Genomic DNA, 19,720 nt, shown 5'->3' with positions numbered 1-19,720 from the left:
AGAGAGATAAAAAAAGAAGCAGAGGTTTGTTGGAGACGTACTGGCTGAGTGGCCACAGCTTTCATAAGGGTGGTTCAACTTTGGGTCAGACCCAAAAAGAAAATCAAAGGGAGATAAAGAATGGTCCAGATTTTATTTTATAGGGTCAGCTAATGTTGCCAAAAGTCGCTGTAGTTTCAGGTATGAAGAGTAATTGACTCTTTTTATGCTGGAGTCTAAAAGTAGGTTTCACTATGATTTTTAGATGGCAACAGAAATTCCCTCAACGTGTAAAGGTTTACACAACACTGGGCAAGATGACAGCTGCTTTTATAAGTGTTTCATTTTCTAGCTGTGTGTGATGCTAGAGTAGTCGCAGCCAAACCCAACCTGGCTGTAATTGTTGGTGCTGCTCCGCCTGCTGTTGTCCTTCTGAGTGTGTAGAGGTTTGGTCAAAACGAGTATTGTTTTCATCTTGTTGGTGTGAACACAGTCACGTTCACAAAGATGCAAAGGACTAGAGGCTTAAGTTAACTCTCCTAACTTGTTTTAATGGCAATTAAATGAATAAAATAATATCAGGGTATCACAGATAACATCAGTTATCATCAAATCCAGTCGTTTGAGTTTGAAGAGATCAATTAAAAGGCTACAATAACCGCCCTAAAGACTCTTCACACATTTTCAAATAAAAAAGGGTGGTCAACAACTGAGCAGATTTAAAGTGATTCTATATAGTGATGTGTAGTTCGTGAACGATTCGTTCAAAACGAATCATCTGGGTGAACGAACTGAACTGAATCACTTACTGAAAAGAGTCGTTAATTTCTCAACTTCAGTTGCGCTCTCCTCTCTCCCGTCTCGTGTCTCTCTCTCTAGACCGTAAGAGTCGCTCAAAGCCCGCCCTCCCTCTCCTTTCATGTCAGTGATACGTACTGACTGAACCAACAGGACGGAGTCGGTCGGGAGCTCTGTGTCGCTAAAGCCCGCCCCTACTTCTCCCTCTCATGTCTCCAAAATTGAGAAAGTAGCAAATATATTATTTAACATTTAGGTGTCGCGAAAATGTATGTGCTTTTTATAGCTGCTGTCAGTTTGCAAACGGCTTTTATATCCAACTCAATTTTTAACATCCACTAACGATCATGTTTCAGTCAGTACAGTGTGTGTGTGTGTGTGTGACTGAGGCTGGTGACTCGAAGCCTCGCTCGTTCATGTTCAATCAGTGTTTCGTTCACTGAACGAACTGAGAGGAACAGAGTGACTCGGAGGCGAAGCTCTCGTTCAGTTCATTCAGTGATTCATGTGAACAAACTGAACGAGAGCGCCGCCTCCGAGTCACTCTCTTCCTCTTCTTGTACTGAACGTACTGAACAGAACGGTCGGGGAAAATAAATGTGATTGTTTTAGCAGCTTTCAGTTTGCAAACTGTAGCTTTATCCAACTAAATTCTCAGCTCATTGGCTTATTATTCACCACCACCTGTTCTCAGTACGATCGCAAGCAGAACTACCTTCGGCCGTGTTTCAGCTTATTAAATTCTGATTCACAGGCAGAGCTGCAGAGAAGTACTGAACGATTCGGTGAACGAATCTTTTGAACGACTCACTTTACTGAACTGATTCTACTGATTCAGTACACTGAAAAGAACTGCTTTTCCCATCACTAATTCTAAAAATCCTTTATCAGAATCAGAATCTGATATGATTAAAAGAAAAATGAAAAGTAAAAGAGGCCCAAGAATAGAGCCCTGTGGAATGCCTAATTTTATACATGTGTTGCAAGACAAATGATTGATTTAACAGGACAAACAATGGCCAATTGGATACGAAGGTAGGTCATTTGTTGAACTTATAAAGTCTATATTTTAACATGAGTGCCTACTGCAGAGTTTGAATTTGCTCTCACAACCTACAAGCCAGTTACGGACAAACCAAAAGCATCTCAAGACACTTGAGACACACAAAAAGCAGGTATAATACCTTACTCATTATGTTAAAAAAAGAACAGGTAAATGACCATACTTATTGCTATATTACAAAAACTCAACGTTAATCTACTTTGAGCACTAAGCAACATTCAGCAAAGTTACAGTAGCAAGAAAAAACGACCTTGCCGAAATTGTGCAGGGCTTGAAAAATGAGGAAATCAGGACATATCAGGTAGGGATCTCTCAAAAAATTTAGAAAAAACTATACTTGACTATAATTTTTTTATTTAACTACTTAATATAAATGAAAAGGAACAGTGCACCCCCTCCATGAATCAGAAAGTGGCAGTCCAGCTCATACTGTTTGATATACTTTACAGATGGTTAGCGGAAAGTACAGTGAAATATGAGCCACCTCTCTGATGTTTAATGGAAAGTGTGTGGATCTGTACTCTTAACTGTTTGACCTTGAAGTCAGGGGCCAATAGGCTGAAGTGGAATCAGATTCTGTCAAGTTTTTATTGAGTCGGGCCTCTATTAGCTTTTGTGAGAGCTGCTTTACAGGCAGATTAGCAGATATAAGCTTTCACGATACCTGTTTAAGTACCAGGGCTACAAAATACATGCTAAAGGCACCCAATGTTTGGTAATTTTTTTTTTTTTTTGATTCCCAAAAAATGAAAGCAAACTCCAGCACACTGTCTATAGTGTGTATCGCACAAATACTGAAGAACTTTGAGAAGATGTAATTCTAAATTCTGTTTTACAAGTAATGCAATGATGTGTTTGTTATGGGGAACATTTTAAATGATCTGAGCTTACTCATTTGATTAATGCCACGGCAAAATATTAAACAGATTTTAAAGAAAATCAGGCTTTTTGATGTGTATAATGTGTGGCCCAGCAGAGGCAGGAATCCAACCCAGGGCTGCAGGAGTAGGCTGTATAGGTAGAAGGCATGCTCACTACCAGATGAGCTAAATGTAGCTAAATGATGTAGCTCATTTTGTCAAGTAATTCATTTCAAAGGAGCTCATTCTGTCAAGTGAGGAAGCTCTCTCTGTCAAAGGTAGCTTATTCTGTCAGCCAAAGAAGCTTGTTCTTTTGGGTAAGGTAGGGTAGCTCTGTCTATCAGGTACAGTAGCTCATTCTGTGAAAAGTATGCTCATTTCATCATGTAGCTCGTTAGGTAGCGCATAAAGTCATAACAATCATCAATCAATCAATTAATCAATCAATCCATCATTATTTGTATAGCGACAATTCATAACAAGTGTTATCTCGAGACGCTTTACAAAACAGCATATGGGATAAAATGCAGGAAGGATTTATCCTTTGTATTCCTTGCATTCCTGTTGTCCACACTTCCTTCCCAAAGAATGAGATTAAAAAAATTGAAAACCTCAGTATAGATAATGGCAAGATGGGGGAGGGGTAACCCATATTGACTAAGGGGGAAGAAAATAGTGAACGATAAATTCCTACATGAGCATTTTTTATCATGGCTGCCCTTTGGCCTTTTTTATGAACACAAAGCACAACCTCCATGGCGTCAAAAACAAAGCCTTCATGAAATCGCAAAAAGGAAAAAAGCGCTTGAGGCTGGTTCCAAAAGTGAGTCAATCTCCATGGAGACATCTTTAGAGCAGAATTAAACATGCTAACATCTAACGCACATTGCTCTATTCATGAACACTTTACAGAGGCACATATTCACACAACTCATCCTTTTTTATTCTATTGAGGTGTGATTTATGATAAATTAAAGGCGTGGCCTCTGAGTGATTGCTAGATGTCTGCTTGGTGTCACTTCAGCTAATTCAGTTTATGAACTTTAACCTCAGTGTTTGAGCTGTTAGAGCCTTTTGGAAAGGTTTTCATGTAAATCTGTCTTGTGTTCCCTCTTGGCCAAACAGGCTTCTGCTTCAGAGTTGTTGTTCTTTTTGTTAATTGAATGGAGCTGTATTGGGATTGCCTTTTAAAATGGATCTTAAGTCCGTACTTGAGGAACTGGAGGTTATATCTGCCCTCAAGCTATTTGAGAAGGTGATTTGTGTTAGAAACTGATGAGCTCACTTCACAGAGACTAAAGAAGTGTAGAAACTTGGCCTAGTTTGTTCAAAAGCAACTTCAAATCAGTCAGACTTGACATTTTGTGTGTTGTTTTATTCACGAGTTTGGGATCTACTTTTCTTAATTAAGCACAAATTTTAAAGTTTTAATGGACAGATAAAATGTAGATCTTTAACCTATTTATTTGCACACTGTAGCTTAACATATGGTTGAATTTAAGTTTGGTCATGTGCCTTACGTGCCTCATTTGCTGAATGCAGGTGTGACGTTCACCAACATGACTGCATCAAGTATTTAACACCTTTTTACAGGCCAGGCTGTGGAGGGTATCTGCTTTGTGCTCACTACTTAAACGTTTCAGGCACAATGTTTAAACTTCTTAGTATATAAAGTGCACATGTCATGTTTCTCAGACTCAACGTTGATGTTCTATATCGTTTCTGAAATTTCTTATGTTTGAACAAAAGCATTTCTCTCATTGTGTTCTACATACACTCTAAAGGTGATGATGATGATGGTGATGAAGGCAGTACCACTGTGTCTGGTATTTCCATGGCTCTTTATGTGTCCTGTGTACAGGAGGCCCCCTCCAGGCGGCCAGCCCTCATTATGAAGCTGTTTAAACCGCTCAGATCAGGCCGACACCTGCTTCTCATTGGAAACAGCAGCCGCTGCTGCCTTGTATTCCTAAAAGGGAAGTGCAGATCGCTGCGATAAAGCCAGCCTGCCTTTCATCTTTATACTAATGTCATAAAAAGGAACTCTTGTTCAGCTTGATCACTTTTTCCTTTAACTTGAAGGAATCACCTCAACTACGTACACGTGTTGCTGCTGCAAGCTAGCTGCGTGGCTACCTCCTGCTACTGCAGGAACAATAGGGCGTTTGTATTTCCACTGCCAAAGAATCCAGGTGTGACCTGGTGTGATCCTGCACTGGAGTCAGTGAAACATAAAACTTCATTCGAAAATGTATCATACTATTACTCTTTAAATGTATTTCTATTTTCAGAACCAAAACTTTTTCAATATTCACATCAATTTCAGATTACACCTGTGGTGCTTTAGCTTTATTAAAACTAAGACTTTCTGAAACTGAGTTTAGTCAGTACAGATAGAAACAGAGAGTCTTCATATGGCATTTTCTAGACAGAAAACGAACATCCATCTTAGGGAGCTACTACTGCTGACATGCAGAGGAGGCATGCTGGTTATGAGTGGTTCCCGTGTCTAAAGGCGTTATTTTCACATCTTCCACCATCTCCACAGGGATGAGGGGTAACCCCGTATCAGAGCTGGCCTTCACAAGTTTTTCTCTACAAGTCTCCCTGCACTCCAATGACCTGATTCTTCTATGCAGCTGGAGTCTTCTCTTGTAGTTTTTATAATATGCAGGTACTTGTAAGAACTCACAATCACAATATCCATTCCTTGAATGGTCATCGATGTGGTATGAGTGGTTTTGTGCCTGTGAAAATCAACCAACAATTCTTTGTTTTTTTCAGCGGCAGTTCCGTTGGTACCAGCCTGCAAAGTCCATGCTCGTTTACACCAGCAAGAACATCCTCAGTGTGCACAAATGGTAAATGTGATATGTGTTTTTCATCAGTTAACCTGACTACTTTGTCTTTGGACTGAGGGAGGAAGCCAGAGTACCTGGTGAGAACTCAAACAAGTACGAGGAGGACATGCAGACTCCCCACAGAAGGGTACCAGTCGACCGGCCAGCAAGTCGATGCACTAAACCTCCTTGTTTTATGACAAACTGCTGACCACAGCACCTCCATGTCACCCAATGTTAAACATTTAGCTGCTCTTAAAAAGCAGTACCTGATAAACACAATCATTTCTGGAATGATTTTGAAATTATAAATAACAAATTACTGATACTAGGAACAATATGTCAACAATCTTATCTTGACATCAGGCAGGTTATTTAGATTTCAGAGATTTTCCAGTAGAGCAGATGGAATCACAGTGGATGAAGCAGCTGATAGTTAGCAGATGCTCCAGCTGTCCCTTCAGGGGGACAATGTACAGGTTCATTAGGTCTGTGCTGAAGAATGTGTTCTGTACATTAAGCAACAGGACAACAACAAGAACAACAGACCCTAAACAACACGTCCAGGGTTCATCTCAGGCCTCACAGTGTGCTGTGTTCCTAATGTCCCAGTGAGGTTCAGTTAATTGTAAGTTGTTTTTTTGAGAAGCTGTGTCGCTTCAACGTTCTTCTAAATAAAGCTAGTTTCAAATCTGCTGCACCATGAACACAGCCATGTGTTACCCATCGACTGTGCATAAGAGGAGACCGCAGTAAACATGATATAAGCATGACGTAAGAGGAAATAAAACAGTCTGGAAGTATGCTTATTTTATCATCTGGTCTCACATGATCAGTCATTTTTTGAGCAGAGCCCGATTAGCTGCTCTTGACTGGACGTCTGAACATCTAGCATGTTTGAAGTCTTGGTGGTATACACTGGCAGAGAGAGCAGAGCTAAGAGCCCATTCCCCAACTCCAGAACTTTATTTCCTGATTGCACCTTCAAAAACTGGCAGACACAATGGAGGAAAGTATTTGGCAACAGAAGGCATGCCTGTTTGATGTGTCTTCATCCTTTCTGTCACCAAAGATATGAACGGTTGTGCCGTCACCCTGGCTCTATGTAGTGGACCTAGCTGCCAACCAGTGTAGGCTGAGGTTGGTTGTGTATTTTACCTTGTTTTTGAATAGCTTGCATATTACATGACTAATTTCCAGCTCGCGACTTGCTGGCATTTGCAAAAATCTGAAATGTTCTAGTACTCCTTGTTTTTAGTTTTTCTTCAGGTGGATGGAGTTTCTCATCCATGCTAGTTTGTTCTGATTTGGAGGGTGTTCTGCATCACGTCGTTTGGCTTTTGCTGCCTTGCTTTGTTGTACATCAACATTACCTAATCCCATTTATACACATTCATACGCTGCTGACGAAGCAGCAGGAGCAACTTTTGGTTATGGACACATAAACATGTGGCTGCAGAAGCTGGGGATCGAACGCCCAACCTTTCAGTTGAGAGACGACTGACTCTACTGAGCTGCAGCCGTGCCTTAAACAACTTCTGCAGTTAAACTAAAGTGTTGGTGTCATTTAGAAGCTGGTCAGAGGATAATTTGAAAACCTTCACTGTGTGTGTGTGTGTGCGTGTGTGTGTGCGTGTGTGTGTGTGTGTGTGTGTGTGTGTGTGTGTGTGTTTTAGTGTGCAGTATGTGGGTGGCAGGTTGTGTGTTTTACAGTGTTCTGAGAGGAGGAAACTTCTCTGTTGGTAAGTGCTTCAATTTCAGCATTTTTAAAGCATCCTGAGTTTTCAGCGGGGGGGAAAGAAGGGCGTCATTTCTCCAATAAAACCAAACAAAAGCGGCTTGAATGGATTGTACAGTAACAGAGGCCTGGATTGTTCGCAGCTTGTAACACTTTTAACCCTGACCTGTGAAAAATAAGACACGTACCTTTTTTTGGGTCTGCTTTGAAAAGTTAGGAAGTTACAGAAAGAGAAGAAGTGTAAATCTGACTATAAGATATTGAACAGTTATGTTCACACCTCAGGACCCTTCAGATGTACTTTTCTGTTCGTGTTTTAGCACAATATGTAAAATAATAGAGCAGCTCTGACCACAGAGATAATTAGACTGAAACAGGACGTTATGAGGCCAAAGCATCGCTCTAATTACACCTCCGCCTCTGAGGAGAAAACAATGGGTCAGAATGGCGATTTTAAAAAGAAGCTACTTTTTTTCTCCCAGACCAGCCTTATTTTAAGATTTTTAAAGAAATATACCACTGTTTTTTTAGGACAAATCCTTGTCCAACTCAATCCATCCATTATCCATACCGCTGTTCCTGTTTGGGGTTGCGAGGGGCTGGAGCCAATCCCAGCTGTCATTGGGCGAGAGGCGGGGTTACACCCTGGACTGTGCGCCATTCTGATAAAAACTGGACAAAGCCATTGGTACCTATTCGTTTAACAATTTGTTTAGCAATTTTTGCAATCTGCATCTTGTTTTTCTAAAGCCAGAAGGGACCATATTTGAACATTTTTTTATTCTGCTACATATTTGGGCATTTTAACTTTGAGTTATATTGACGACTCATTCTGGGAGCCAGACTCAAGTAGACATCGGAAGAACTGCAGTGTTTGGCACTGCATAGGCTCCAATTCTCATGCCCTTTAGTTTTTACTTATGTTTAATTGTATTGTACCTTTGGCTGTGAAAAGTTCCATATAAACAAAGTTTACTTACTACAAAATAAATCTCTCTATGTGGGGTCCCTTCAGGACGCTGACTTCTGAAAGCAAAAATGCAGAATGTCAAACTTTTTAATCAACCTTTCAGGACTTGTGGTTGCTCAACCAAACAGTCCCTTCTTCTCCCACTTTGTTCAAACACTGATTATATTTTATCCATTGCAACTGTTTCCAAACTCTTCTGTGCATTTGCAATGTTCTATCAGGGCAATTTAGGTGCAGAAAAAGAACAAACAAATCAGACTTGATGGAGTGACCGTGGCACATTTTTGCAGATTTCCAAAGTTGACTCTTATATCACATCTGTTGTTGACTCCTGGAAGAATAAATGTCACACCAAATGAGTCAAAGGGTGCATCCAAAACCACCTTGAGGTTTAAAACGTTCAACTCCTCCTCTCTCCCCCTTCTCCTCCTTGCTCTCGCTCTCTGCAGTAACAGCAGTAGAAGCTGCTGAGCTGCAACACTTTAGAGAAACTCTTCAGATGAGCTGCTGTGTGCTGGAAGAAGAAAATAGTTCATTTAAAAATAAATAATATATAAATATAATTTATTGTGCATTATGAAGGAACTCTCTCCTGACACCTTGTTGCTGTCTTTTGCACATTTTTGCTTCCTCAGTAGTTTTCTATGCGGGGCTCGCGCTCAGGAGGCCACAGGTGATGATGATGCTCTCCGGCGGGGGTTGACATGGCAACATAACGGGCAGGTTTTCAGCATCCTGAGCCGCGGCGCTCAATACCGTCCGTCAGCTCGGAGGCGAGTTGGGTCACCCCGCCGCGGTAACCCTGTGGTCGTCCTCAGCAGCGCTAACGACACGGTCCCCGCAGCGTCCCGGGGCTCCCCGCGGGTCCCTGCCGCCAGCAGCGCTGCGGCATTACGCGCACTGACGCGTCAGCAGCAGCGGCCGGCGCCCGGAGGTGAAGGAGCCTCCGCACCGGTCAGAAGGCAGGACATGATGGTCGGAGACGATCCGTACAACCCGTATAAGGAATCCAACTATTACCCCTATTACAACTACTACAACTCTTACTACAGACCCAGACCAAGCGCTCACCACCGGCACGGATACGGAACCAGCTACCACCAAAACGGTAATCCACTGTGTCCTTTACGTGTATGTAATTTTCTATTAAGATGACACTTTTGTCCTGAGCAATGTACATCACAGAGTAAGTACAACATAAGAAAGTAAAGAAGAGGAAACAAAGTCCGGACGCACAGGTGCTGACAGGAAGTGACCAGAGGCAGAGCGCCGGTTTTTTTCTGTTTTCTGTTGTCATGAAAGTAAAGAGAAAATAACTTTCTGATGACCTTTCCGGAAGAACATCATCAGACAAAGACTCAGAAATTGATGAAATTGGATATTAGAAATGGACGTTTGTCGTATTTGTCCAACACTAATTGTAATCCACGTAGAAACAGATTTCAATTAAATAGAATTAATTGTTTTATTTTGAAAACAGTTTATAGTTTCATCATCCGTTAACTGTAAAGTAAGTTAAACTGTGATGGTCTGGATCCTACATGCACGTTTTTATGGTCTAATTATTCATAAAGCTGAGCCCCTTGGTGATCTTTGATGCTCATATAAACAAAGACAGATGTCTCTGGGTTACATGCCTGTCATTAAATCTAGTCTTAATTTAATAAGGATTTTGATTACAGTGTTTGGAGCTTTTATTACTTTACTGTTACAGTCAACCATGAGGAATACAGGACTTCATTCAAAGGGTTATTCCTCTGAAATAAGCATCGGGTATCTTGTGTTTATTTCTCTTCCCTCTGCAAAGATCTACAAGGGTCTCATCCCCACCGCCTATGAGGTCATAGTGATGTTAAAATCCTCTCAGAAATCCAAACAAGATTTCAATGGGAGATTCTTTTCATTCTTTTTCCTGGCCCTATTTATTTTTAATTTAGTGTGAGTTTTATTTATTTATTTAATTTAATTTGAGTACATGAGTTCAAGGTTTAACCCATGGTATAAAATAAGTGCTGTAGACTTCCTCAGAAGGCAGCATCAAAGACTAATGAAATCCTTTGGGGCAAGCGGGGTGAGTATAGCAAAATATAGTCTTATGAAGTGTAGTGTCTGTATGAATCCTTTCTGTAATATCAGATTAACAATCAAAGTTAGTGACAATGAAATGCATGTTGTAGCACATCAGTCATAGAGGAGAGACACAATGTGAAGGGGATCCTTAGAAATAAGACAAGGGCCGAGCCTTATGGCTAAATTATGTAATGATCCTCGATGATGGGTCCCCAGCCCACATGTCCAACTTTGGTCTTTACTTGGACTAGGTCAGCTCGGGCTCAGACTTTGCTAATACTTTCCATAACCTTGAACGTCTGCTTTAAACTGTCACCAGAATCTGTTGTGCTGTGGACTATACCCACATGAGGGATCTTTGACGTTTGTAGCAAGTTCAATGTGTGTTTTCATTAAATTGGAAAAGAGGCGTCAGCCCTGAAACCCCACCAGTTGATCGCTGTTGCAAAATTTGGCTCCAGTTGCGTAAAATGTTTGCGCCCGTCACAGGGGATATTTCAACTACATTTTTTCCATCCATTTTATTCCGCTTATCCAATGTCGGGTCACAGTGCAAGTAAGTCAACCCAGACTTCCCTCTCGCCAGCAACGTTTTCCAGGTCTTGGGGGATTCCGAGGTGTTCCCAGGACCCGACAGGATATATGTTCCCTCCAACGAAATCTGGGTCTACCAGCTGTCTCCTCCCAGTTGGACGTGCCTGGAAAACCTCCAAATGGAGGCATCCATGAAGCATCCTAATCAAATGCCTGAATCATTTTGTTCTTGTAAAAATGCATTCAGCTTGTGTATCAGATATATCTTCTACACCAGAATAGGATATGTTCTGGTGAGAGATAGAGATTGTATACACAAAAATCTTCAGAGAGAATTATGGGTGATCCTTTTATCTTGACAAGATGCTAACTGGCTAGCGTAGCTTAAGTTTAATACAAAGTTGCCCTTAAACACACAGCCAAATGTGCAGCAGAACCAGAATGCAGTTTTGCACCTGTATGGCAGGAAGTAACTTTCAGGACCACCAGGTGGCGGTGTTGTACTGTATCTCGTCAGAGGATCGCTTTAGTGCTTATTTAAATGTGTTTTGTTTTCTTGTGTTGTTTGCAGGTCTCCCCGATCTGGTTCCTGATCCATACTACATCCAGGTCGCCTCTTATGTCCAAAGGATGGCCATGTACAACCTCCGCTGTGCCGCTGAGGAGAACTGCCTCGCCTCGTAAGCCTCGAAAATGATTGCACGTCACAGATTTGTGCTGTCTTGCTTCTGAAAGGGTCTCACAGTAACTCTCATTACATGTTTTTGTTTTGGTATCCAAATATGGAGGTTTTTAGAATAAAAACAGTCCATTCAGATTCACCCAAAACTTCAATGCTAATTTAAATCACTGGGGAAAAAATTGCTCCTTTTAAAAAAAAGTTCAAACATGTAATTATAGATTTCTTTTTTTTACTGGACGCGATTCAAACAGGCGAATATGATGGACGTGGACTTAGTGGCAAAGAAGAGAAAATATATTCAAAGTGAGGTGAAACGCCAAGTGGATAAAGCCTGTTCCAAAATAAGGATGAACCTTGTGTTGGCTTTCATCCGAGGACGTGGAGTAGGACTGCTATCTGTTGGACAGGCAGGTGCTAAATACTGGTTAGCTTGTGCTAGCAGTAAATGTACACACTACGTCCTGCAGTGAGTGTGAGCTTCTGGGGGCAATGAGCCCAGGAGGAGGGGCCCAGTTTGAATGTTGTGTTTACAAGCTGCAACGTAAAATGCTACTGACTCCACCTTTAATCATAGCTGGTGCTGAAAAACAAACAACCATACATGTTTATATTATATTTTGGAATTTCTCTGCTATTACCTCCCCTTATTTCCTTTAAAGGAAGAATATTCCATTTTTTGATCCAGCGGATGTCGCCCTTGAGCACCAGCATGAAACCAAAACAACTCGCCCTACATTGTTGTGTTAGCATGCTAATGCTAGCGATCTTTATTATGCTCGTATCTTCACACTGCATGTAAATTTACCTGAAATGACCGCGATCTAGAAACGCAGTTAAGCAGTGAGTACAGTATGTTATTCTTCTTTTCTCTAGTCCCTCAATTAAACAACTTTTATACGGAAGGGGATGAGCCGGCCGGCCGTCCCGACGATGTAAACAAAGTGAAGCTACGGCTCGGAAACCTCGGAAAACATCACAGACGGCGGGACTCGGGTGTCACACTCATTGTAGACAGTCATTACTCACAGAGTTATACTTGATTTCTGCTACATTTAAGTGTGAAAAATCGCATATTCTTCCTTTAAATGAGGTGTGAATGAAAAGCTCCACCTGTGTGGGAGCATATATGTGTCCCAACAGCACACCAGTGGTAACATAATCCACGTAGTTGGTTCTTATTTTGCTTTATTTGTTTTACATAAAGTTAACAGTAATCAAAATCCTGACATGTTGATTATCTCCTCTCCTTGTCCTACTCCAGTTCAGCTGCTTCCTCTCAGGATTATGACACCCGGGTTTTGTTGAGGTTCACGCAAAGGGTGAAGAACCAGGGAACAGCTGACTTCCTGCCCAGTAAACCTCGATACTCCTGGGAGTGGCACAGCTGTCATAAGTAGGTAGCTGCTAGCGTTAAGCATTATCAGTGTAACATTTCTTTCACGTGTTTGTGTGTTTGTTTAAAGAGTGTCTTCACAAAGGATTTGTGTCTGTTGTTCAGTCACTTCCACAGCATGGACGAGTTCAGCTTGTACGAGCTGCTGGACTCGAGCACTCACGCGCAGGTAGCCGAGGGCCACAAGGCCAGCTTCTGCCTTGAAGACACTTCCTGTGACCCGGGATACTACCGCCGCTTTGCCTGCACCTCACACACTCAGGTACGAACTATAGAGTACCTGAAATCACCCATTGGCCTCTTGAATGTACAAGAAGCCCAGAGTCCAGTATTTGGGTGTTCTCCAGAGCCAAAAGTGACCACATTTGGACTTTTAGCCAAATCCCAATCTTCGCCTGTAAGCCTAAAGACTGAACCCTAAAGAACTCTGAAGACATCAGGTGCTTAGCGCTTGAGCGCCATAGTGCATCAGGGCTTGAGACGAGATAAAAGCAAACAGCATTTCCTTCTTCAACAGACACAGGCTCAATTTATGGGAGCAAGCCAGGTAGTGACAGCACAGATACTATCTACCTTACCACATAGCCCCGATATGCAATTCAAATGTGTAGAGCATGCACTGTGGTGATTTAATGCATATTGATATGTAGGACAAGGAATCCAAGGGTGTCTATCGATTCAAATTAGATTCTTGGTTACGTTTTGATTCAGAATCTATTTTTTAACAAAACGATTCTGGATTCATGGATTCAAAGTCTATTTTTGAATTAGTCCATACTTCAGATCTACTCCAGTCATCTGTGAGACTGGCTGAATTTCTTGCTGCTCCATTTGACATTCTACTGGGTTAAAGAGCTAGCCTTAGCATGTAGCATTTAGTGACTGATTAGCCTAGAAAAAAATGTTTTTTAGAAGTTATGAATCGATTTAAAATCTCGATAAGAATCTCGATTTCTACATAAAACCATTTTTCCCCACCTCTATTGATATGTTTATCTACAGGGTTTGAGTCCCGGTTGTTATGACACTTACAGCGCTGACATCGACTGTCAGTGGATCGACATCACTGACGTCTCGCCTGGAAAATACATCCTCAAGGTCTGTGGAGATCATTTGTGTTTCCTATTCACTTCCAGGTATCTGTGGAATCTGTAAAGTATAAGTGGTAATCTGTATTTGATCAAATTCATCAGCCCATTGATTGAAGGAACGTGTTTCACCATTTTCAAACTGACTTCACTACTTTCCCACTGAGTGTGACGTCTCCGGGAAATGACAACTGTTATATATGAACATGACTCAGCAAAAAAACAAATAAAAATAAAAATATATACCAATAGGATAAGATAAATACATTTTTAATTGCATTCCATTAATTTTAAAACATCAATGTGTTACTTGCAGACCTTGATTACACATAGCAATTAACGGGTTTACACTGACAGCTTCTTGGGCACTTCTTAGGCGTGCAGATATTCAGTATAGCGTCCTTCCCTCTTGTGTGATATTCATTGTGTTGTCCCGGCAGGTAACCGTGAACCCCAGGCAGCAGGTACCAGAGTCCAACTTTAACAACAACGTGGTTCGCTGTGACGTCCAGTACACCGGCACCGCCGCTCACATCTCCGGATGCACCACAACATCGTAAGAAATGCTTCCATCTACTTTGGGTCCTGTTTAACCATTTTACTGTTATAAAGGGGAAAAATATTTCAACTGGGGTTTGTCCTTAAAAGTATCTGGGCTGCACATTGGTGCAGTGCTTAGTGCTGTCGCCTCACAGCGAGGAGGTTCCTGGTTTGAATCGTCTGACAGGAACCTCTCTGTGTGGAGTTCGCATGTTCTCCCCGTGCATGTGTGGGTTCTCTCCAGGTACTCCTCCAGGTCTAAAGATGTGCTCGGATGGTTAACTGGTAACTCTAAATTGCCCGTAGGTGTGAATGTGAGTGTGGCTGGTTGTCTGTCTCTATATGTCAGCCCTGTGATTGGCTGGTGAACAGTCCAGGGTGTAACCCCGCCTCTCGCCCCATGACAGCTGGGATCGGTTCCAGACATAGTTGACAATGTATTATATTTGATATTTACATATATATATGTGGATGAACATCTTTACACTGTGTAGTTCCTTCAATATGACAATGAAGAAGAAACAGACCTAAAAAAAAAAATTCAAATGATTAATTTAATGATCCATACTTTTTACAAGTGTTGTTTACGTTGTTTTTTGTTCTTTGCAGCTACTGAGATCAACTCTGCATCATGTGCTTGAACACAAACGTTGGAGATGCTGCAGAAGAATGAAGATTACAGTTACTAGTGTCTTTGATAATTTGGTTAAAGAAAAGTTATGTGGGAGGCATTAAGGGACTTTGGTGAGTTTAGATGTTGAGTAATTGTTAAGTTACGTTAAAAGTTACGGACTAGGGTTGCACCAGCTTTTTGTAACTCCATCATTTATCTGGTATGTAGTAAAATTTTTCCCCTTTTTAAATTAAACATCGCATTGTATCATGAGCCGTTATCAAATACTCACTCCCCTCAGACGGGAGGGGGTGTCAGAGTTACATATTGCTCCTTTAATATCACTAAAACGAACAAATCATTAAAAAAAACGTCCCCCGTACAGTGTGTGCCGATAAAGACATGAGCTGTTCAGACCAAAACTGTTTCTGTATCTGCATGTTATTTGCTGTCAAAAAGGACATTTTAATATTGTGTTAATGTGGACACTTGAGGAACTGCAGTTTTTTGCACTTGTGCATTGGCTTCTGTTTTGCAGAGGTTGCTGCTTTGTTGGAAGTTGCCAAAAGGTGGTGCAACCCAATGCTTGTACCTTATTTACCTTTAGTTTTTCTATTTTCCTCAATCAAATGACAGAATTTCTGTTCTCTTGTTGCTCGTCTGTCTGACAGCATGACTTACTGGTTACCGAGGTGACCGTTAATTTAATTTAACAACTTTGAGAAGACATAAAATGACAGTTTTAGGGACTTCACCAGTTTCTTAAACTTCTTGTAAAGATTAACTTCTATTATGTTTGTTTTTCAGTATTCTGGTGCTTTAGAATAGACTTTGATTTTTTGGTGCTAATTCTGATTTTGAAATGACCTTTTTTGTGTCCTAAGCTGAACTTGACTAAAACTTTGCACCAGAAGGACACAAAACAGATGCTGTTGGGAGTCCTGCTAGAAATTGAACTCGTCTTTGTTTCTGTTGTTGAATGCTGTAAAGATTGTGTAAACAGTGTGTACTTGTTTTGTAACCACTCATAACTGCAGAGCTGTATATAACTTAGCTCAGATGTCATGTCATCATCAAACTGCCTTACTGCATTATGTCACATTTATAAAGTTTGCCTAAATGTGGGCTGTGTTTTTGTGTGTTGACCCATTGCATCACCAAGATTTTCAAACAGACCCTAGTATGTTCATATCACAATAATTTCACTCTGTGATCCTCTGTAGCAGCTTTGCTGTGAAAACCTCCTCTGTCACAGGAGATTTCAGGTACTGTCTCTTTAAGGCTTCACTCCTTACAAGCCCAGTTACGGGTGTCCTTACTGGCAGTTTCCACAGGATCCGTTGTTGTATCCATGTGCTGCTCGGGCGATGCAAGTTTCCGAGTTGGGAAGTCGTTTTTTTTCCGACGTCTGTGTGTTTGCGTGATTTCAGTTAGGAAAGTCTGAATGTTGTAACAACAGCAAAAAAACAGCGTTGATGCTACGAAGAAGATCAGTGAAATGTAGAGGTTAAAAGTTATATTTGAGGAAAAAGTTGATGTGCAATACGTGAATTAATAAAAAAGTATGTTAACATTGACAAAACATTTTTTGCCTCTCGTGATGACGATTGTAGCGTCATGTCGGGCACCTAATTCTTCTCTGAGTTAGCAAGTTGTTGTTCAGACTTGAGCAGGTGTTCATGTGCAATTTACAAGCGGCAACCAGGTGTTGACAACTGAAACCAATCACAAGTGAAAAATCCTGCAGTTCACCCAGGTTGCCGCTTGGTCACAGCACCGACGTGTGTCACAAAGAAAGCTTCCGCTCGAGGGCTGCAGCTGGATACTGCTTGGTTTGGTAAGTGTTCTGACCTGAAGCGTTGTAGTTCAATAAGCAGCCACTAGGACATCCATCCTTGATTACAAATCCCTTAACCTCCATTTGAATAGTCATCAAGGCACTGATATTAATCTGTGGAGTAAGTGTGTTGTGCATCCTGTGTCTGTGGAACAAACTTAGTTAAAGCGTGTTGTGACCTCACCTATGTCTGCCCGTCTTTCTAATGTGTCCTCCTCATAGCAGAAACTTCCTGTGCACAAACTATAGACTAAGTTAAGATGGTCTAAGGAGCAGTCGTTGTCGATAATCAGTAGGCAAGTAAAATTGCAATTTAAACAACGTGAGCGCTGGTCGTAAACATGACAACTCTGTCAGGTGTAAAATGGGAAGGGCTCCTGTCTTCAGTTAGCAAATATTTTTTAACATCACACCACCTTTGATGTCCGTGTATTGGCTGGCTAGAATAAATAGTGTTCAAGTCAAGTCAAGTCAACTTTATTTATATAGCACATTTATAACAGCCGAGGCAGACCAAAGTGGTAGTACAGTAAATCAGGCAAAATACATTACATCCAAAACATCATAAAAACATGTAAAAGCAAAAATTTAAAGTGAATTAAAACACAAAACAGTAGTAAAAGTTCTAATAGACACTGCTGCTGGGATAAAACACTCAACTAGAGGTAAAAGCCAAGGAAAATAAATGGGTTTTTAAAAATGACTTAAACTGCTCAGTTGTGGCAGCAGATCTTATTTTAAATGGTAATCTGTTCCAAAGTGTCGGAGCTGCAACAGAAAAGACTTGATCGCCCCTAGTTTTGAGCCTTGCTTTGGGCACGTCCAGGAGCAGCTGGTTGGAGGACCTTAGTGCTCTGGATGGAGCATGAACATGTAGTAGTTCCCTTCGGTAGTGAGGTGTTGAGCCATTTAATGATTTAAAAGCCAGAAGTAAAATTTTAAAATCAATCCTGTAGCGAACAGGAAGCCAGTGGAGAGAACTGGCGAGAGTGTTGTGTGCTGAATAAGTGGAGCAACAGGAAGTAGCTTCCATGATGACAACCCTTTAATGACACTCCCTGCACAACTCACTCAGAACCAAACCACCACCAACACAAACACATTGTCAAAACTGCCTGTTTGAGGCAAACTACAAAAATAACTGGAGCCATTCTAACCAATGTTTTGAATTTGGATGGCAGTACCTATTTTAAATGCTGTGGTGTCAGAGTTATTGCGTCTTTAAACATGTTGTGTTTCCCCTAGGTTTACAGGAATCGTGGTGTCCATGCGTTACTTTTAATGACAGCTGTCCTTTTCTATCGGAAAAGTATCCTTAAATGACTTCTTTCCCTGATTTCCCACTCTATCCACTATCCTATCCCTACAATAAAGACACAAAAAGCCCAAAAATATATATATTTTTTACTCAACCTTCAAGGGGGGGGGAATTCAACATTAGAGTCTTCGGAGTCCTCTTTCCCGTCTGGGTTGTCAAGCTTCATGAAATTCTTCAGGACGTTGTGGATTTCAGCCTCCAATGTGGTTATCTTTGGAAGACAAACAGAGGAGAGATGAAATTATCACAGACAGGGACATTTAATAAAGTGATATTTTCTTGTACAATCTGAGGGTCTATAAAGAAAACGCACCGGCCCGACCAGCTGGAGGTAGATATTGGATGCCATCTGTATGAGTTCGACAAAGGACCATTAAATAGTCACTGCATTCGTGTTGTAGTCAAGACCACACTAACCGAGACCAAGACATAATACCCCAGATCAGAGCGCTCCGAGACTAAGAGAAGTCACTAAAAGAGATTAACAGTCCTCTCGAGTATCTCTGTTAATATGAGGCTACAGGCAGCACCTGCTTACGACGAGATACAGCTAGTCAGGCACATAACTCCCCGAATAAAACAAGTGATTCAAATTCCAAACATATTAAACTGGAAGAGGGGACTTCACCTTTATGAGGTGGACCGTCAGGATTTTGTTCTTGTTCATATATATATTTTTTTGCATCCCTCGTATATTTTTGTTGGGTTAATTCAATAGACTCTAATTATGACTCGATGAAGCCTGAGTGACGTCCCCCGTCTGTTCCTGCAGGGGGTGCTGGAGGCTAATCGGCAGCAGCCGCCATGCTGGAAATCTGTCTCAACCTAACTTTCAGTCAACCTAACGACAGGCTAAGAGCTGGAGCTGAGGCGGGTTTTAAGCCTCCTGACAAAATGTTACACCACGCCCAGCTGTCAATCAAATCAGCTACGCGCCTTATTGCGAATAACTCTTATCCTTCATCAAATCAAAACGGATGAGTCATCAAAACATTCACCCCCCCGTACAGTGTGTGCCGATCGAGACATGAGCTAATCAGACCTATTTGTTTTTTTGAACCAGGCCGTAAACATGTTAATCTCTGCTGTAAAAACAGACTTTTTAGAATGGGTGTGTATGTTCCTTCAGGGCCTCTGCAGCCAGCCTCTAGTGGACACTTGATGAACTGCAAGATTTCGCACTTCAGCCTCGGCTTCATTCTTCAACATCGGAGGGTGCCACTTGATTATTTAAAAGTTTAATCTTTCACTTCCTGCCCTAGTGTGTTTTTCCCGCCTTTATGATTGTGTGCCTCTCACCCTGATTGTCTTCACCTTTGTCATTAGTCTCACCTGTGTCTGATTACCAAAGTGTGTACTAACCCTGCATTTATGTGGTGTCGGACAAATCGGAAAAA

General features: G+C 41.3%; 1 protein-coding gene across 1 annotated transcript; it reads left to right on the top strand.

The window, feature by feature from the left end:
* Window positions 1-8,671: 8,671 nt before the first annotated feature.
* LOC109999953 (protein-lysine 6-oxidase-like) lies at window positions 8,672-16,750 on the top strand. Its single transcript, XM_065950586.1, has 7 exons — window positions 8,672-9,356; window positions 11,424-11,532; window positions 12,796-12,927; window positions 13,033-13,189; window positions 13,930-14,025; window positions 14,456-14,571; window positions 15,165-16,750. Exons 1-7 carry the CDS (start codon window positions 8,825-8,827, stop codon window positions 15,169-15,171), a joined length of 1,149 nt encoding a protein of 382 aa, XP_065806658.1. The 5' UTR covers window positions 8,672-8,824; the 3' UTR covers window positions 15,172-16,750.
* The last annotated feature ends 2,970 nt before the right edge of the window (window positions 16,751-19,720 follow it).

This window comes from Labrus bergylta, chromosome 2 (assembly GCF_963930695.1).
Source record: "Labrus bergylta chromosome 2, fLabBer1.1, whole genome shotgun sequence".
NCBI lineage: Eukaryota > Metazoa > Chordata > Actinopteri > Labriformes > Labridae > Labrus > Labrus bergylta.
This window is presented reverse-complemented; position numbering and strand designations above follow the sequence as displayed.

What these genes read in the sequence shown, in the direction of transcription:
- LOC109999953 (XM_065950586.1), top strand. Translation starts at nt 8,825, where the DNA reads ATGAAGGAACTCTCTCCTGACACCTTGTTGCTGTCTTTTGCACATTTT. An exon ending in AACCAGCTACCACCAAAACG is followed by an intron (nt 9,357 to 11,423) that starts GTAATCCACTGT and finishes TGTTGTTTGCAG; the next exon opens with GTCTCCCCGATCTGGTTCCT. An exon ending in CCTGCACCTCACACACTCAG is followed by an intron (nt 13,190 to 13,929) that starts GTACGAACTATA and finishes GTTTATCTACAG; the next exon opens with GGTTTGAGTCCCGGTTGTTA.